This window comes from Telopea speciosissima, chromosome 2 (assembly GCF_018873765.1).
Source record: "Telopea speciosissima isolate NSW1024214 ecotype Mountain lineage chromosome 2, Tspe_v1, whole genome shotgun sequence".
NCBI lineage: Eukaryota > Viridiplantae > Streptophyta > Magnoliopsida > Proteales > Proteaceae > Telopea > Telopea speciosissima.
This window is the reverse complement of record NC_057917.1, coordinates 83,294,432-83,312,349: the sequence shown is the minus strand read 5'-3', so window position 1 is coordinate 83,312,349 and position 17,918 is coordinate 83,294,432. Positions and strand designations below refer to the sequence as shown.

At 38.4% G+C, this 17,918-nt stretch overlaps 1 protein-coding gene across 2 annotated transcripts; it reads left to right on the top strand.

The window, feature by feature from the left end:
• Positions 1-1,835: 1,835 nt before the first annotated feature.
• Positions 1,836-14,025, top strand: LOC122651722 (transcription initiation factor TFIID subunit 11). 2 transcript variants are annotated; one of them, XM_043845225.1, is made up of 7 exons: positions 1,836-1,921; positions 4,006-4,010; positions 8,096-8,426; positions 11,271-11,358; positions 13,262-13,361; positions 13,572-13,733; positions 13,880-14,025. In XM_043845225.1, the coding sequence occupies exons 3-6, from the start codon at positions 8,116-8,118 to the stop codon at positions 13,697-13,699; spliced, it is 627 nt and encodes a 208-aa protein (XP_043701160.1). In that variant the 5' UTR covers positions 1,836-1,921; positions 4,006-4,010; positions 8,096-8,115; the 3' UTR covers positions 13,700-13,733; positions 13,880-14,025. The 2 variants fall into 2 exon arrangements, with proteins under 2 accessions (XP_043701160.1, XP_043701159.1); XM_043845224.1 differs by lacking the exon at positions 4,006-4,010.
• Positions 14,026-17,918: the final 3,893 nt, after the last annotated feature.

The following is a 17,918-nucleotide window of genomic DNA, read 5'->3' as shown; positions in this document are numbered from 1 at the left end:
TGAATTCTCCCAAAGTTTATATTTCTAATATCAAAGCAGCTAATCATCAGTCCCAACCCTCCCATGGAAAGGGTGATTTGGTGCTAAAGTGAAGCCGCTACGATAGGGTTACTTGCTGGGTTACTTGCTGTTAGGCAGAGACCTGGACCATAGTAAAGCCTCTTAAAAAGGACTACCTAATCCGGAGTGGGCCACCATGGCCGTCGGTCACACACCGCCTCCTACTTCTGGTTCCAACTCCAATGATATAAAAACATGGTTAATAATAGTTTTATAACATATTATATATATAATTAAATAAATTAAATTAAACAAAAAAAAAATCACGACGACATTTATGCAATTTTAGAAAGGCCCAACCTTCAACATCACCCTAGTAGGCAGTGGCTTCAGTCCTTCAACATAATCCTATTCGAGTTTTCATCTTCTCTAAGTTCTCATCCGCTCAACGCAAACAGTTAAAAATGTAAATGAATAATAAAAAATCGATATCGGATTCATATTTTTATCCCATTTAGGAGAATCATATTCAAAGAATCCTACATGCCTGCAATAGGCGATGGAGAAAGGATACCGGTTAATAGGGCTATGGATAGACAATGCTGATATAGCCTAACGGATTATGCAGGTAATCCATCGGGTTGGCCTAGGGAGCTATTCTAGATCTTGTTATCTATTTCATCATTCTGTCTTAAAGATCGATATAAATGTATGTTTAAAGAGGAAAATTTTGCTGCTACACTTGTAGCAGGGATATTCCTGCTACAAGGCTGACAGCCAATGAAATGGAATAATTCACTTCCCCTTTGGGTTCATAAATACCCTCCAAGATTTTAGTATTTTCAAAATACCCTTTTAGATTCCTTTTCCTTGACTGCCAGCCTTGCATTCCTGCTACAGGTGTAGCAGCAAAATTTCGTCTGTTTAAAGGACCCATATGTAACGTCAGTAGCTAATTTAATTAGTTGAGTGGTCAAGGATGCATAAGTTAACGACTACTTTGTTGATGATGTGCTTGATTTTATTTTAATATTTTTAAAATAATAAATGGAGAGGGATATGCACACCGCTCATGTGCAATAAGCTAACGGGCGATATCAATGGGGGTATGGGACGAAGCATTATACATGATAGGCAAGATCATTTCAAAGGGGAGAAGAGAGAAATAGACACGATGAGTGCTAGCTTATGGCATGCAAGTAGGCCTGTAAACGGATCGGATTCGGCTCGAATACGGATCAGATGTCATCGGATTCGGATATTTTCTGGTCGAATACGGATATCTCTAAACGGATTCAAATGTGGATCGAATTCGGATTTTCGACCATCCGTTTACACCTCTGCCTTGTGTAACCCGAACATTCCTCCCCCTAGTGGATACAATTCACTCTCAATCCATAGTTTTAGATCATGATTCTCTTCTCTTCATAATCTAGAACCTGTTGAATCTTCAAAAACCCTTAGGATCATTATTTACTTAATTTTTTATAATTAAGTATTCGGATTCGAATTTTTATCGAAGTATTTGGATTTTTTTTCGGATATCTCTAATTGAATACGGATGTCCCTAAACAGATACGGATGCGGATCGAATTCGGATTTTTGATTATCCATTTACAGTCCTACATGCAAGTGGTGTGCCTAGCTTTTATTACATCCAAAAAAAATAAAATAACTCAATCCATTCAGAGGCTGTTCGGATCCGAATATGGATAGTGCTACATCCGACTCGTATTATCCGTCTACATCGAGTTCCATCCCTTCTTGGAGAAACGGAGCCCTAAGAACGTCCGACGGCTGATAATGTGATACAATTCCGGGAGTTCGGCTCTTCCCCTTTTCGGCTTTTCTTTTCCTTAAAGAATTAAAACCCTATTGGACTGACGGAGTCTTTGAATTCGGCAACTCGTCTCAACCTCAGGTAAGCCGTCTCTCTCTCTCTCTCTCTCTCTCTCTCTCTCTCTCTCTCTCTCTCTCTATATATATATATATATATATATATATATATATATGAGTGTGTGTTTGCCGCAATGACTGAAAAGAATCGAAGTTCCATGCCCCCATCTGCCACCGAGAATCTTGGATCCTCAAATTGCATTTGAGAAAACCAGAAAAACATCCAAAAAATCACGTAGCCTTCTAAGAAAACCTGGTTAAGCAAATAACCAACTTGTGCAAACCTGATCCACCAAACCTCCTTAAACTCGCACTGCAACGTGGAAAAGAGAATTTGATTCAAAGGTGATTTCGGGTTCCTGTTTTGTAGGATTCAGAAATATTTTTGGGTACAACTTTTGCTTTGGAGGAGTTTTGGTTTCAGTATTCAATTTATATTACTGTAGCAGAGACAGTTGTTGGTCCTCCCCCCCCCCCCCCCAACGTTTGGAGCTCTGTGGGCTGTTTCTTAAATTTTTTTTGGGAGCTTTGTAGGCGTTTCAGTTTTCTGAATTTTTTTTATGGACTGATGCTCATGAGAATCTCTTCTTTCCTCACATTCAGAGATTTGTATGTCTGTATTAAAGTTAGTTTCTTAAGAACAATGGCTGGCACACATGGAAATTAAATAAATGGTGAGTAAGAAGTCGAAAACAAAAATAAGTGATACCTTTTGTACTGTAATGGACTATTGAAAATATTTACAACAGGTATTAAGAATGCAGATCCTCGATGGAGGTAATTTTCTTACTTAGGAGACTCATGAAAAGATATAGAGAGCGCAAGAAGGACAGCCATATGGTCTCCATAGACCTAGAAAATGCCTACAACAAAGTGATGCAACACCAAATGCCCACACCTGAAGGAAGAAGAAGAAACAGCCCTGAAATTAGCGCTTAGTTTGGGAGCCTTAGCTTAGGTTTACAATTTAGTATTTCCCATACTTAGTTTTTATTTCAGCTTATTTGTAAACTTCAATTGAACCGGTTCAAACCATGGTTCAATTTAAGTGATTTAACTAAGTCTTATTTTAAGTTGTTAGGGACAATTAGGTCTTTGTCCTTTAAGTTTTTAGTTTGTTTTATTAAGTCCCCACCCCTCCACGATTTAGTGAGGGAGTTTTTGGTTTAGACTAGGATTTGGCCATTGGCTTTTATTATAAAAGTAAATTTCGTGGGAGGCTCCCCCACAGTTGAATAATTTAAAAAAAAAAAAAACAGAATTGTGGTGCCGCCATTGTTGTTGCTGCTGCTCCTTGTGAGGTTGCATCCTTGTGGTTCTATCAAGGTGGAAAGGGTAGGTGGATTTCCTACGATTTCATGTGTCGTGACACCGGGAGGATCCCTAAGATTGAAGGTGGTTCTATCCTGCTCCATTGTTCAAGTTTCAGCAACTGTTATCTTCCCCCGGCAATTCCAAAAGTTGAAGCCCCATTCCCATTCCTCTTCTTCTAAATCCTTTAAACAGCCAACCTAATTTCCCCCCCTTCTCAAATTAAAACCTAAGGCCCTAAACCCTGCACAGACCATTCCAGCCATCACCTTCCTCTCAGATTTGGATCGATTATCCCCCTCCCCAATTGGGAAACTCAATCTGATTTTGGTCCCCAAACTCCCATCCAAACCCTAGAAAATCCTACCCCATTAATCCCCCAAAAACCCTAAATTCCAGAACCGTTACTTCCAGCCATCCATTACTCATCAAACCTTGGCCGAATCCTCTCCTCTACCCTTAGAAAACTCGACCTAAAGCCCTTCCCTAAATTCCAAGTTTAAACCCTAATTTCACCTAATTTTCTAATTTTCCAAAACCCAAAACCCAAACCCTAATTTTCTGAAATTTGAAATTTTATTCAAACCTTCACCATATAAAATTTACCCCCATTCCCCTAACCCTAACCCTAACCCTAACCCTAACCCTAAAAATTGATCTAAAATCCTAATTCTGCCATTCGAACTAGCAGCCCCTTTTAGATCCTGTTGCTTGGCCTCTAGTGGGATCCTTCTCCTATCTAGAGCTACATTACAAAGTCCCTAGAGGGTTAATTTGGAATTTCCTTGAGATGAGAAGAGAAGGTGTTATGTAAATATGTAGACATAATTAAAGATATGTATGTTGATGTTGTAACTAGCGTTAGAACTGTGGGGGGCCAAGGCAGTGAATTCCCAATTTCAATTGGGTTACACCAGGGATTGGTCTTAAGTCCTTATTTGTTTGCACTTATGATGGATGACTTAACCAGGGGCATACAAGATGAGGTTCCATGGTGTATGATATTTGCGGATGAAACGAAAGTAGGGATTAACGCCAAAGTGGAACTATGAAGATCAATTTTTGGAATCAAAAGGTCTAAAGATAAGTAGAACTAAGATCGAATAAATGGTGTGTAACTTTAGCAACACTGGGATGGATAATGAGGTGGTGAATATTGGTGAGAGGGAGATCCCGCAAGGTGAGTATTTTAGATATTTGGGATCAATCGTAATTAGTAAATAAGGAGGGCGACATAGAAGGCGATGTTGCCCAGAGGATTAAAATAGGATGGATGAAGTGGAGAGGTGCAACCGGCGTTTTGTGTGATCGGTGTATTCCTTTAAAGCTTAAAGAAAAATTTTATAGGACTGTCATTCGACCAGCTATGATGTACTGTGTGGAATGTTGGGCTGTTGAAAATTGTCATATAAATAAACTATGCGTTGCAGAGATGAGGATGTTAAGATGAATGTGTAGGAAGACCAGGGAGGATAAAGTATGGAATGACCATATTATAGCTGGGTGGGGAGTAGCTTCGATCCATAATAAACTTAGGAGAGTCGTTTGAGGTGGCATGGCCATGTTCAACAAAGGCCTTCAGATGCCCTAGTTTGGAGGAGTGACTTGATTCAGATTGAGAAGAACCAAAAGAGCCAGGGGCAGACCTAAGATAACCATAGGGGAGAAGTGGTGAGGAAAGACATGCTTAGCTTAAGCCTTGTACCATGTATGACTTCAAATAGAGCTGATTGGAGAGCAAAAATCCATGTGGCCAACCCCATTTAGTTGGGCTATGATGTTTTTTCATTGTTGTTGTAATGCACTCCAAAAACTCAAGGTATGGAGCGGAATGTTGGGTAGTTAAGAAGTGGTATATAGATAAGAACAGTAGATGCTCTAGGGCATCGTCCCTAGAGCTGTTTGCTAAGTTTGTGCTCCATTCTTTTTACTATTATTGTTAATATTTTGTCTCAACTAGGATCCATGTAGCCGACCCCATTTAGTTGGGATAAGGCTGAGTTGTTGTTGTATTAAGAATGAAGATCCAAAATTTTGGCCCCGAACTTTTAAACGTGACTGAATAATTCTTGTATTAATCCAAAAACTTGCCATTGTCTGCTTACTTGACCGAATTTAGAAATTGGAAAAAATGAATTAAACCAAAATTTGCCACTTCTGAATAATTCCTGAATCTGAATTTGTCAACCATATGCATAACTAGGTGTCCCTGCCAGAGAAACAAGGGTGACAAAAGGAAAACTTATGATTAGTGATGATGCCTGCAAATTTAAGGGTTGACTGACTGCCATGTGGCAGATGACAGAGCACTACTGCTGCCAGAAACCCACTTCCAGTGCCCCAACCGAAAATACCTAAATCTCATCTACGGCCAGCAGCCCCTTTTCCTTTCCGAGTCCGAACCAAAACCCTAGACCCTCATTGGTTCGTCCCTCCCTCACTTGTCCTCACCAATTCCTCACAGTAGCAGCACACATTGTGTCCCCCCCTGTCTGTAACTTACTCCCAGTCGTACCGTAGCTTTGCTACTCTCTCTCTCTCTCTGCCTGCTGCATATTTGCTATTTTAGATAGCCTCTTCTGTTAGTCTTCAACTGTCAGTGGAGCAGATGACTGTTTCACATGTAAATTGATTGAACCTCACTGGTGATTGTTTTGCTTCAGCTAAAATTATCTATAGCAATGGGACCCTTGTTTCCCTATTTTTGTGTTCGTTTACCACTTCCCTCTACTTTGGATTAAGGTATATTTACTTATCTTTGTCCTCAACCTGATTTTAATTATTAAAAAATCTTAAGGAACATAAGGCTTGGGTTGGGTAGTTTGGTTGCCAACGTAACAATGACATATGTTTATTTGGGTTTTAGAGCAGACCTTTAATCCATTTAGCCGGATATGCTTCAGCCCATTACCCTCTCTCTCTCTCTCTCTCTCTAATGCAGTCCGGGTTCCAAAACCCTGCTCTGATTGCTTATGCGCCCACCCAATCAACAAGACTCCAAGTTTTAAAAGTCAAGGGCAGTTAGGTAAATTACCAGAAATTTCAAGAGGCTGTTAGGTAGACTAAGTGTGGCAAAACTATAAAAGGGATTAGTATTTATTGTTTAGGGACAGACTTGGAAGTGATTGAAAAAGAAGGGTAGGGAGTAATAAAGGGGAGAAGGAGGGGTAGTTTTGAAATTGGGGAGATAAAATAAGAAATAGAATATCGGTGAGGGTGGGGACAAGAGGTTGTCTTCAACCTCCAATCAAGCAACCCGGGCAGTAACCACCTGTGAGTTTAATTGAGAGAACTTTTTCAAGATAACACGAATTGATCTCAAAATATTGGACAAGGAAGCTATCTCAAAGCAACCCTACCAATAACAGTTCCTATTATGAACTAAATGAGTATTTCATCCCTGAAATCAGACCTGAAGAACTTCACAGTTGCAGGCCTCATCAAAGGCTTGAATCTCACAGCAAGGGAAGCTTTTGGGTCTGAGTCTCTAAGATATGAATCGCCCTAGGGTGTGATTTAACGCCCCAAAATTCTGGGCCAATCGATTTGGGCTAATGGGTCAGCAAGGGTTTCTTTTAAATCTGGTATTGTCGCCCATAGCAAATAACACCATAACAGCGACTTAACAGAGAAAAGGGAAAGTAAGAAAGGAAAGGAAACGAAACGAAACGAAATAAGAAGGAATAGGGGAGACAGAGGACAAAGGGAAAGAAGAGAGAAAAGCACAAGGAGGAACTTACTGGAAGGGGAAGAAGAAATCGTACCTAGGAATAAGAGAGAAAGAGGTCACACAACCTGATTTCACAGAAGAGAGAAAGAGGTCACACAACCTGATTTCACACCATTCTGGTACCATAAACCATTCAAAAACTTCTCATTCCAAACCCATCTTTGGTAGCGTTGGGTACAAATATATAGATAAAAATAAACGAAAATAAAACTCCTTTTCAAACTCTAAAACCAAAATAGAATCCAAAACTGACTAACCTATCTCCTAAGACTCTAACTCTAATTAAAACTCCAATAAAAAGTTAATTAAAAATTACAAAGAATCCCAAAAAATAGAAACTAATAAAATCCTTGAATATCCTACTAGACCAAAGATCCAAATTTACTCTCTCTCTCTCTCTCTCTCTCTCTCAACAAATTTGGGGACTTTTTGGGGTTGCAGATTCTGAAAGAAACATGTAATTCCGTGATGAACTGGGTCTTCTTTGGAGCTGCTGCTATATTTGCTTATGAGGGATTATTAATCTTTTATATGAATAATCTTGAGTGCTACTGCTCTGGATAACTAGAACATGCTGTTGTGCTGATTGATGATAATCTCTAAAGCCACTTTGGTTATTTAACATGTAAATTCAATGCAGGATCTAGTAGATAATCTGCTTTCCTACTTTTCTTTTTTTTCCTGAATTCCTTTTTCTCTATGTTGTAGGCTGTAGGTGTTGATGTTGTACATGAAGGGAGAAAAGCCTTATCAATCTCTATCATTGCGTATTTCCACTGCTTTTACCTGAAATGGAAAGATATGGATCAACTTTAGCTTTTACATTTTTCTGTTTCTATCTTTCATTCCCCTTTAGTTTGAAGAGACGTTGTCGTCATTGTTTATCTTCTTATAGTGGTTCCAATTTATGAATCAAAGCAATGCTAACATGAATATATCTCAGTAAAGACTTGATGTTTTTGGTTATCTGGACCTAATTTTTTACCTTATTTTGGTTGTTGAAACTGAGCCATGGTACCCTAGACTTTCTCTGTGCAAATATTTATAATTTGTTGCTTTGACTTTCAGTATCTTTCTCTGGAAATGGAGTTGAATTTTCAGCTTATTTTCCTGGGTTTGTGTCAGGTAGAGTTTTACTAATCACAATTATCAAAATAGGACAGCCGTCAAGGAGACAAATGAAGCAATCAAAGGATCCGTTTGAGGTGGCCTTTGAGGAGCAGCAAGAATCGCCCCCTGAATCCCCTGTTGCCGCTGATGACACTGAAACTCAAGTTCCTGCTGCCATGTCAACTGCTATGAATGGCCAAGAGGATGACCCCAATGTCAACATTCAGCCCACCCACCCATCAATGTCAGCATTGGGTCCATCAGCTACAGACACTGCTGGAAAAACAAAAGAAGAAGAAGAGGAGGAGGAAGAAAACATGGATGTCGAGCTTGGAAAATTCCAGTCCAGTGATGACCCTGACAAAATGGCAAAGATGCAGTTGAGTGTCACTCACGTCTAAACATTTTGCTTCATATCTTTTCTTTTTCTCTCTAAGAAATTTGTATCTTTATTTCCTTATTTTAATTTTTCTATGTTGAGTGTTGCAGTAGTCATACCTTTGGTACATGTCTATCAATCTATGATTTATACCGTAATGGCCACTATTGATCAAGAATACACCAAAAATTATTGTTTGCTGCAACCAGACAATTATACCCCCCCCCCTCCAAAAAAAAAAAAAAAAAACCCAACAAAAAAACACTGCTGTTAGATGTAGGTGTCTGAACATATTTGTGTAAATATGTCCTTACTGGGAAGTTCAACTTGAAACATCCCATGGCATGCATGCACTTCCAACTGGATTCTACTTCTATTTGGAAATCAGTTGTTAATGTAAGAATTTGAATTGAATTCTAGAGATTTATGGATTCCCTTCTGCCAATGTTATATGACTGGTTTTGGAGGTGCTTATTATCTTTATTGTTTCCAAGTTAGATATTGTTTGTTGAAATCAACTCTCTTTATTAATTTATATATAATAGTAGCATTTGAAAAATGCAGTAAGAAAGCCCAACTATGAAAACTGACATTGTAATCAAGACAGGATGGACTAATCGAGGCAATGGACTGTAGGCTAGATTGACTGATTGAGGTAATGGAATGTCGGGTAGACTATTGATGTAGACAAGTCACCCAAAGTGTTTATTTTATTGAAAATAAGCTTTGGGATGGGTCATATATGTATTGGGACTTTGATCCCATGGGTTTCCTTTGTAATTGGCCAATTTAATGAGCCTAAAACATGGGTAGAAAATAGGAAAACGGGATTTACTTCATTGGTTTAGTTAGAGTCCTATTTTGAGTTGCTTTTCTTTATTATTTCACTTTCCTAGTCATTTAGGATACCTTATTAAGTGAGGATTGAGTTAGGCCTTTCCTTTTTAGTCCAAGTCTATTTTTGAATCTTCTATATAAGTTTGTAAGGGAAGCCAGCATTGTACACGAATTTGATTAATGAATATTGGTTTGAGCCTTTGTGAAAATCCTGAGATAAGATGGGTGAGATGCCCAAAGTGATACCCAGGCTGAGATAGCTAACTCTTCCTTTCCCCCTTCTTCTTCCCTACTCGATCCCCATTCTTCTTGTATTTTCTGTTTTGTTTTAAAACCTGCAACCAAGCCATCGGGTTTGTATTCTGGAGTTTGCATCAAAGTTTTGAGATCCAAGAGTCATTCAACACCACTAGTTCGATTGTTGCTTCTCTTTATTCAAAAGATTATTTATTCCTAATTGCTGCTTTAACAGGTTACAAATTTGTGGGTTTATATTTATTACTTCTCTTGTGGTTACCAATTTGAAATCATCTCATTCTCCTCCAACCAATTTGTCTCTTGGTTATCTTTTGAGATCCCATCATTCTTCTTCAACCAATTTGGTGATCCCATTCTTCTCTTGGGAACCCCATTGCTCTGTTTCTTGTTCTTTGGAGATTTTTTATTTGATCCTGCCTGGGATTAGACCTATTCTGATTGTAGTCTTACATTAACTATGTTCCAACCAATACAGTGGTATGCAGGGTCCATCCAATAGACAGCAAAGGACACTCCAAAAGAACTAGTCCCCATGTATAATTGAGTGGAGACATGAACCAAACACACAGGAAAAGGAAAAGAGGGCAAAGAAAAAAAAAAGTAAAAAAGGAGCAAATGGAGGAAAGGAGGGACCAAACTCTACCACTTCTTGCAACCACGTGCATTTATACAATTTCTCACAGCAGTCTTGACTCACATGCAAAAGTTGCGTCAAATTCCTTTACCTACCCATTTTTCCTCCTTATGATAATATTTGCCCCCTCTTCCCTTCGCTCTCATAGGCACCCCCAAGTTATAAAGGGTTTCAGTTTTTGCAAGCTCATTCTCCATAGGCCTGCTTCCTCTAAAATGTGTTTGTAAGTAACCTTTTTCATTGATTTGAGATACTACTGAATTTTTTCCTCAAACCTCCTATAGTGCTTAAATCTTAATTATGCACTCTCTCCCCTTTATAAGTGAACTCAAAACTTGTCCAACCTCATTGCATGATTAGTCACCTCCATACCCAATTGTAGTGACCTCCTACACCTCTATTCATCAATCTTCATTTGTCATTGACCAATCTCTCTTTCTCCTCTTTATCCAATTTCTTAGTCACTTTATTTGTGCCAGCTCATCTGGGACTGCATCATTCTTGGGTGGTGAATTTAAATTGCCTCCTGCTCTTGACCCGAGTATTTTTTAGTAATACACCTCCATATGAGGCTATGAGCTATGGACATGAAGACTCCTAAAAGGCCTTCTGCCATCTCTAATGGCCTATTCCTTCCCTCAGAGTTGAAGATGGAGGAATAGCTGCTAGAGTTTTCAAACTCTAAAGGTGTTGCACGAGGCATTCCTAAAGAGCTAGGTGAAAACCATGAGATGCAGAGGGTTTCATGGACAAATCTTTTTCAAAAGTTCTTCACAGTGCAGAATGTAACATTTCTACCACCTACCCTAGCTGGTCACCTTTAATTATAACCTAAATATCTTATCTAAGTTTCCTGGATGCACTTAGGTTAGTGCATTTATTGTCAAAAAAATATGGCTGTACCAATGATACCTCAGTGTAGCTCATTCTGCCTAGTCCATGCCTATCATGCATGATCCATGCTTGTGTCAAGCACCACCTGCATTTGAAGAAAGAGCTATAGTAAATTTTCAGTCAGCGAGGACATTCCTTTCTTGTTTTGTGTACTGAATTTCAAGAGTTCACATGATTAGTCATGGTTCATTGATGTAATAGCATCTCTGCTTCAATTTCAGGGCAATTCTATCTCAATTCACAGAGGAACAGATGAACAGGTATGAGTCATTTCGGAGATCTGGATTTCAGAAAGCTAACATGAAAAAGGTATGTTTTTTCATTTACCATGCTGTGTTATCTGCTCTTGCTATTTTTTCCTCAAACTTCAAACGAGTTTGTCATTCTACTAATCTGGTTCAAAATAGTATGCTGCTCTTTCCTTTCCTGGATGTACATGAATATGGATGTTATCTTGTGCTTTTGAGCCGTATGAGTTTGGACTCACCTATTTCTATGTAGTAGTTATTTTTCCTATGTTTGTTGGCCGAGTTTTGTGAATCTTAACATCTTTACACAAGGACATCTGTACCTTTCTAACATACAATTATGTATAAATGCTATGGCATGATGCAAGGCTTCCATTTGCCTGGAAGGCGAAGCATAAACCTCAGGCCAAGATGGTTCGATATATAATACATTTTTTTTTTGCAAAATTGGGATAGGGTGTTTGGTAGGCGATTTCAGGAGGTGTTTAAAGTTTTACTGCAAACATGAAATTCTTGTGGAATTGAGGAAGCTTTATCTGTTTGGAATGATATTTTCTGCCTAGATATACAGCTGAATATAGATGTATTCAATTTCCTCTACTCTACATGAAGTCTTTACCATCATTTTGCATTAGGATTTGTTTTTGAGGCTCCGTTCTTTTCCATGCAAACCATGTAAAAAGAAAAGAAATCGGGTAAAATACTGATTTTACCTTAAAATTGCCTTTTACATGGTTTTGCCTGGAAACAAACAGAGCCACAAGGTTCAAGGCACCAGTTTAGAGGAAACTGATTTAGAGGGAATTGGTCTTTGGTTGTCAATGTCTCTACCCATCTCCTTCCCTGGTTCTACCGTTAACTTCCATAATTCACTTGTCTCATGTAAAAGGCTCATGTTATATGTGTGCAATGTAAACCACTACAAATTATGGAGAAAGTTGCTCAAAAAAATGTAGATGTAGTAAACATGATAAAACTATACAATAGATTGGGGAAAAAATGGAGATAAGGGTAAATTCGGAAAGAAGGATCTTCCTACTGTGGGGAAAGAGAGTGAGGGCGTGGAAGAGGCTGAAGGTTGTAACATGAAGAGATAAAAGTGAAAATGGAATATAAAAAGTAATAACTGGTGGAAGATATGGGGAAAAAAGGTGCAAAAGCTCTTCCCTTTATCCTTGCAGAGAAATCTTCTACCATCAATCTAACTAAATGCTTCTTGAGGCACCATTACAAGCATGTGATGCCTTGCTTGCTGAGGATTATGTATATGACATGGTTGTGGACTCTTTTCAACTATTTCTCCATGTGGGTCCCTGGAAACAGTCTTCTTTGATGGTATCATAGTTCTTTCATTTGGTGATTATGCTGGGCAGGGATTTCTCATTTAGAGCATGCAAATGAAAATCAAAGAGCTCCAACTGATTGGGGTNANGNANANTNGNANCNCNCNCNCNCNCNCNAATATGCATGCATACAAAATGTTAAAAAGTTGTGGCAATTTAGTGGACAGTATTTTCTATAAGCATATGCAATAGTTTATACATTTGTATGAAGGGGAGCAACAAATGATATCCGTTCTCTCTTAGGTTGGATGTATGCTCTACTGTGACATATCTACTTGCGTTGGGGTTGTAAACTCCTAACCATGAAGAGACAGCATTTGGATAAAATGGCCTGCTTGCTCAAATGGACCAAGCCATGAGAAGTTTCCCTAGCTTGGCATGTTTTGACTCTGATACACTAGGGAAAGGTTTCTGGGTAGATAGGTCTATGTAAGATCAGGACCTTTTCGTTTTTTGCTTCCTAATCAAGTTTTGGATCATGACTGCTTTACATCATGTGATTCATCAGTATCACTCTCATGGTAAGCTATACAACTAAAATTTTACTCAAATCCCAGTATGATCATGTGCTTGAATTTCAGGAGATCCTGACTTCTTCTGATTCTGATTTTGAGTGTGCAGTTGTTGGCAAGCATTACTGGGAGTCAGAAAATCTCTGTACCCCTGGCGATCGTAGTTTCGGGAATAGCAAAAATGTTCATTGGAGAGCTTGTGGAAACAGGCATGTAAACATTGAATTCAATGTTCCGCTTCTGAATAACAGATGCTTTAGTCTTTGCAAATTAGAATGGTCTTATGTATTGCTGGAAAAATGAAGAGCCAGTTGTTTCAGTGTACCCAATGGGTTCTGCAAGCCCTGTGCTCTTGGTGATTGCCCTAGTGGACCGGATCATTCACCGAGGAAAGTTGACCATTATCCTTTGTTTTGCAGGAAGGATAGTTATGACAGAAAGAAAAGAGACTGGCCCTATCAGGCCTTGCCACATCCGGGAAGCATATAGAAGACTGAAGCTGGAAGGAAAGATACCAAGGAGGTCGGTTCCAAGGCTCTTCCGATAGATGATTCCAGCTGAACTATTCAGCAGATTACAAGGTTTTGACCTAAGCCTTTTCCTGACAGATGGATATGATATCAATATCTTGCAATTCTGTAAGCTTTTTCCTGAAGTCATTCTCCTGAAATAAAAATTTGATTCAATTCAATATGGTAAAATAATTTTTTTGTCTGGTTAATTGCAGATTCAGACTCGTTGAACTCAATTGTGAGAATTCCCTTAAAGAGGATCCTGGAAAGGGAATAGAATTCGGTCAGAGATTTGTGGAGCAAATGGGCTGTAAGATTGGTTTCTTCCATGGCTTTCCTCCCTTGTGTAAATTGTCCTTTTTCTTGGGTGGGTAGAAATGGGCTGAAAGAGATTTGTGGAGAAAAAGAATGGTATGTACCTATATGGACTAGAATTCCTTTTGGGGTTTCTTCCATTTCGATTACAATGTTACATGAACAGTAGACTGGTAAAGAAATTGATGCAGGATAACATGGTCAAAGGGTAGAGTTACCTTCCTAAAATGGTTGGTGTATCCACAGATTCATTTTAAATAAGAGGCTTGCATGAAGGATGCCTCCTCTCTAGGGTTCAAGCCAGGTGGGCACTGGGCAGTGGTGAAAGTCTGAAAGATGTTATTTGTGGGCCCCCAACACCTCCCATTCGTTTTAATTAATTAAAGGTTTAGTTAATTACATTGAATAATAACAGAAATTAATTAGAAGGAAAGGGTTCTTAGAAAAACACCAATTATTTGTGGGGCTGCCCAGCCTCCGCCCTCTTGTTAATTAAGATAAGGATGATGATGATGAGATGAATCTCAAATCTTGTTTTCGGTAAATGGATGAATCTCAAATCTCAAGTAAGCGTAATCAAGACGGAAGCACGCCTTGTCCTGCAAATCTCCAAGCACTCGTTTGTCTCACGCTTTAATAAACTATATATGTTCTGCACTTACTCTATGGACCTACTCTCTGTCTCTATATAATACACTTAAAATAAAAATAAAACTAGAATCCAAACTATATTATATATTTCATTTTTTAATAAATAAATGGCAGAGGGATGGGTATGTTAACGATATACCATAAGCTAGCACCCTATGTGTATCTCTCTCTCTCTATTCTCCCCTTTGAAATGACTTTCTTACCCTTCAAAGGGAGGAAGGAAGAGATAGACACATGGGGTGCTAGCTTACGATATACCGCTAGCATACCCAGTAGTTTCCTTAAATAAATAAAGGCAAAAGGTTTTGTGAATGATGTTGTACATTTATGGTCATGCCTTCAATCGTTGGATGAAGGTGGAGGACAGGTGTGGAATTCAACGGTTGAATGCACGATCATATACGTACAAGACCCGTGCATAAAATTGGATTCATAAATAAATAAAGGGCAAGAGATTGTTGCTTGTTAGTGTAACCCCTGCACTAGCGTGGTGGCTAATGAGAGCGCTCACAGGGTATCAATATAGATGGGATTTTTTAATTTCATGAGGGATAATTTCACGTGCTCCTGTGTCTGGGTATAGGAGCCACATGATCAAGCAATGTTCTTTTTCTCATAAATAAATAAAAGGAGAGTGTTGGAAAAGTCTTCAGCTTTCGGTAAGTTAGTGACATGATTATGATTGGACATAGGAACGCAAAAGTAGGGATGTAAACGGATCAGATTCGGCTCGGATAGTGCTATATCTGCATCCGCATCCGATTAGCTTTCGAAAGGATTCGGATAGTGCTAAACAGATACGGATCGGATATTTTATCCGCTTATAGCTTTTTGGATAGCTATAGCCTATCCGTATCCGCATTCGTTTAGCTTTCGGACGGATTCGGATAGTTCTAAACGGATATGGACACAGATTTCGGCTATTCATTTACACCCCTACGCAAAATGGTCTTTTCCAAAGGGGAGAGAGAGGATGACACATGTTGAACACTTTGACGGCGTGTCCAACTTTTTTCCTTAATATTTTTCATAATAAAAAATACAAAAGCTCACATATACTAGCTGCCCTTTTATTAAGGCCATTACATTTGAGATTTTCATATTGACACCGTTAAGGTGTCAAATAATTTATAAACTTTTTTTCTTTTGTTATCTTAGTATAACATAATTTTTCTTTCATTCAGTTAAAAGCTTGTTATTTCATATTTGTACTCAAAAAACATGCGACACAATGAGAGTTTGAGAATGACATAATGATAAATTATTTAAAAATTATTTTAAAAATATTTTTTTTACCCTTAATTTGAAGAGCTTTCATGAATAAGACAAGGGCTAGGCCAAAAAACAAGAAAGGAAAAAAAAAGATCAATAAATAAAGAAGAAATTACTTCCTAATGTAACCAAAAAAATGTTGCATGTCCTAAATACATTTACAGAGGTGTCATTCAGACAATCTATTTACATTTATTTTACGTGCGAAATGAAGCACATGACACCAGTGTGCAGGTTCATGTGAATGTCCCCTCACATCCCACTCGTGCATCTCTCTCTCTCTCTCTCTCTCCCCGATTTGATCACCCACCCCCTCATTGGTGGGAAACTTTGCATTGTAGTGCTTCCTCCTTATTTTATTTCTACTAATACATATTTCTTTAATTGTCGACCATGGATCATCATGATTCAAGTGAAGATGGTATTGGTGTCGGATTTCATGAGATCATTTCATAGGATTGTCTTGTTTTGAAATTCCTCGCAATATTGCCATGGCCATGTGCCCAAAAGGAAATGAAATGAAGACTACAAACTAACTACAAGTACACATTTTTTTTAGGAGGGGGGTTGGTTTTGCTTGGTGTAATCATGGTTGGTTATCCAGTCTTGCACCGGGTAAAACCTTTGGCTTGGATATCTGTATTTTTTATAGTAACAATGTGATTCTCATTAAATGTATTTTGTCTTCTTGTTTTTATGGACAAGATATCATTATTTGGCCGTGTAACACCTACACCACTGTTGGGGCCAATGAGAATGCATCTACGGGCATCAACATAGATGTCATTTTTTATTTCATGGGGCAATGCGGTACTTCCGATTACTCCTGTCTCTGCGCTACATGACCAAGTAGTGTTATTTTTTCTTACTTTTATATGTAAAATGCTTTTGGTCTTTTTTGTGAGATGTTGACCATGGTTATTTAGAGATCATATTTTATGGGTGTATTTGTTGGACAGAAAGATTCCTATGCACACCTTCTCACGTCATATGTGGATCTCACACACTCTCTCCTTGTTAAAATCCCTATTAATTTCTCATCCCCTCATTGGTGGAAAATTATACTCTCTAGTTATAGCGATCCCTCTCCCATCTTGATGTCACTAAAATGATGAATTGAGAATTTTTGTAACCTTATTTCAATTGTTCATTGTTTTATTTTTAAAAGTTATTTAATGTAAGAAATAATCCTAAAAATTATTTTTGGTTTTTTTACAATTATCTCTCCAAAATCTTTCATATTTATTATTATCCCCCTCAAAACTTTGAAACAACTGTTACCCTCCTCTTTTGCATAATAATAATTAACTGGCCCCATCATTACAAACCTGTAATGGAGGGGGTTAGTCGTGACAGTATGCCGTTGTCACGGATTTTTTAAGATCAAAATACCCTTTTGGGGGTGATAATTGTAAAAAACTCCCACCCCATCACCGTCCCTTCTCCTCTTCCTCCTCCTTCTCCTTCTCCATCTTCCTCCTCACATTAACCGTACGAACCTCCAAGGGTGGCCTTCTTCTCCTCCTTCTCCTTCGTCTCTAAGGATCTCTCGATCCTGCTCTTATTCTCTTGTTGCAGAGAGACATCGTGATTCTCCTCTGGTTGTTGGCTGTTTTTACCTTTGAACACCCTAAAGAATCTTAACCCTTGTTCTAGCCCTAGACGAGGATATCTTCTCCACTACCCTTCTCCTGGAAGAAGAAGGGAAGAAACGAGATAAAAAAAATAAAGATTTTTTGAAGAAGAGGAATAGACATATAAGGAATTTGTTGAAGTTGTTTGGTAAGGATCATCTTCTTGGACCTAGTTCTTATGTTTTGATGCTTAATTCAGTTCATGTCCGCACTTGCTGTAAATTTCAGGAAATTTAGGAGAATGTTTTTGCATGTCCATTGTATCTGCTGTCAAAGTTACTTTGCTTCCATTTATACAGGTTTTTCCCTTCAAGTAGTTTCTTTTTAAGTTCACAATTGTTTCAGAGCATTGAAACCACACGAATCGATCGACATTAATTGT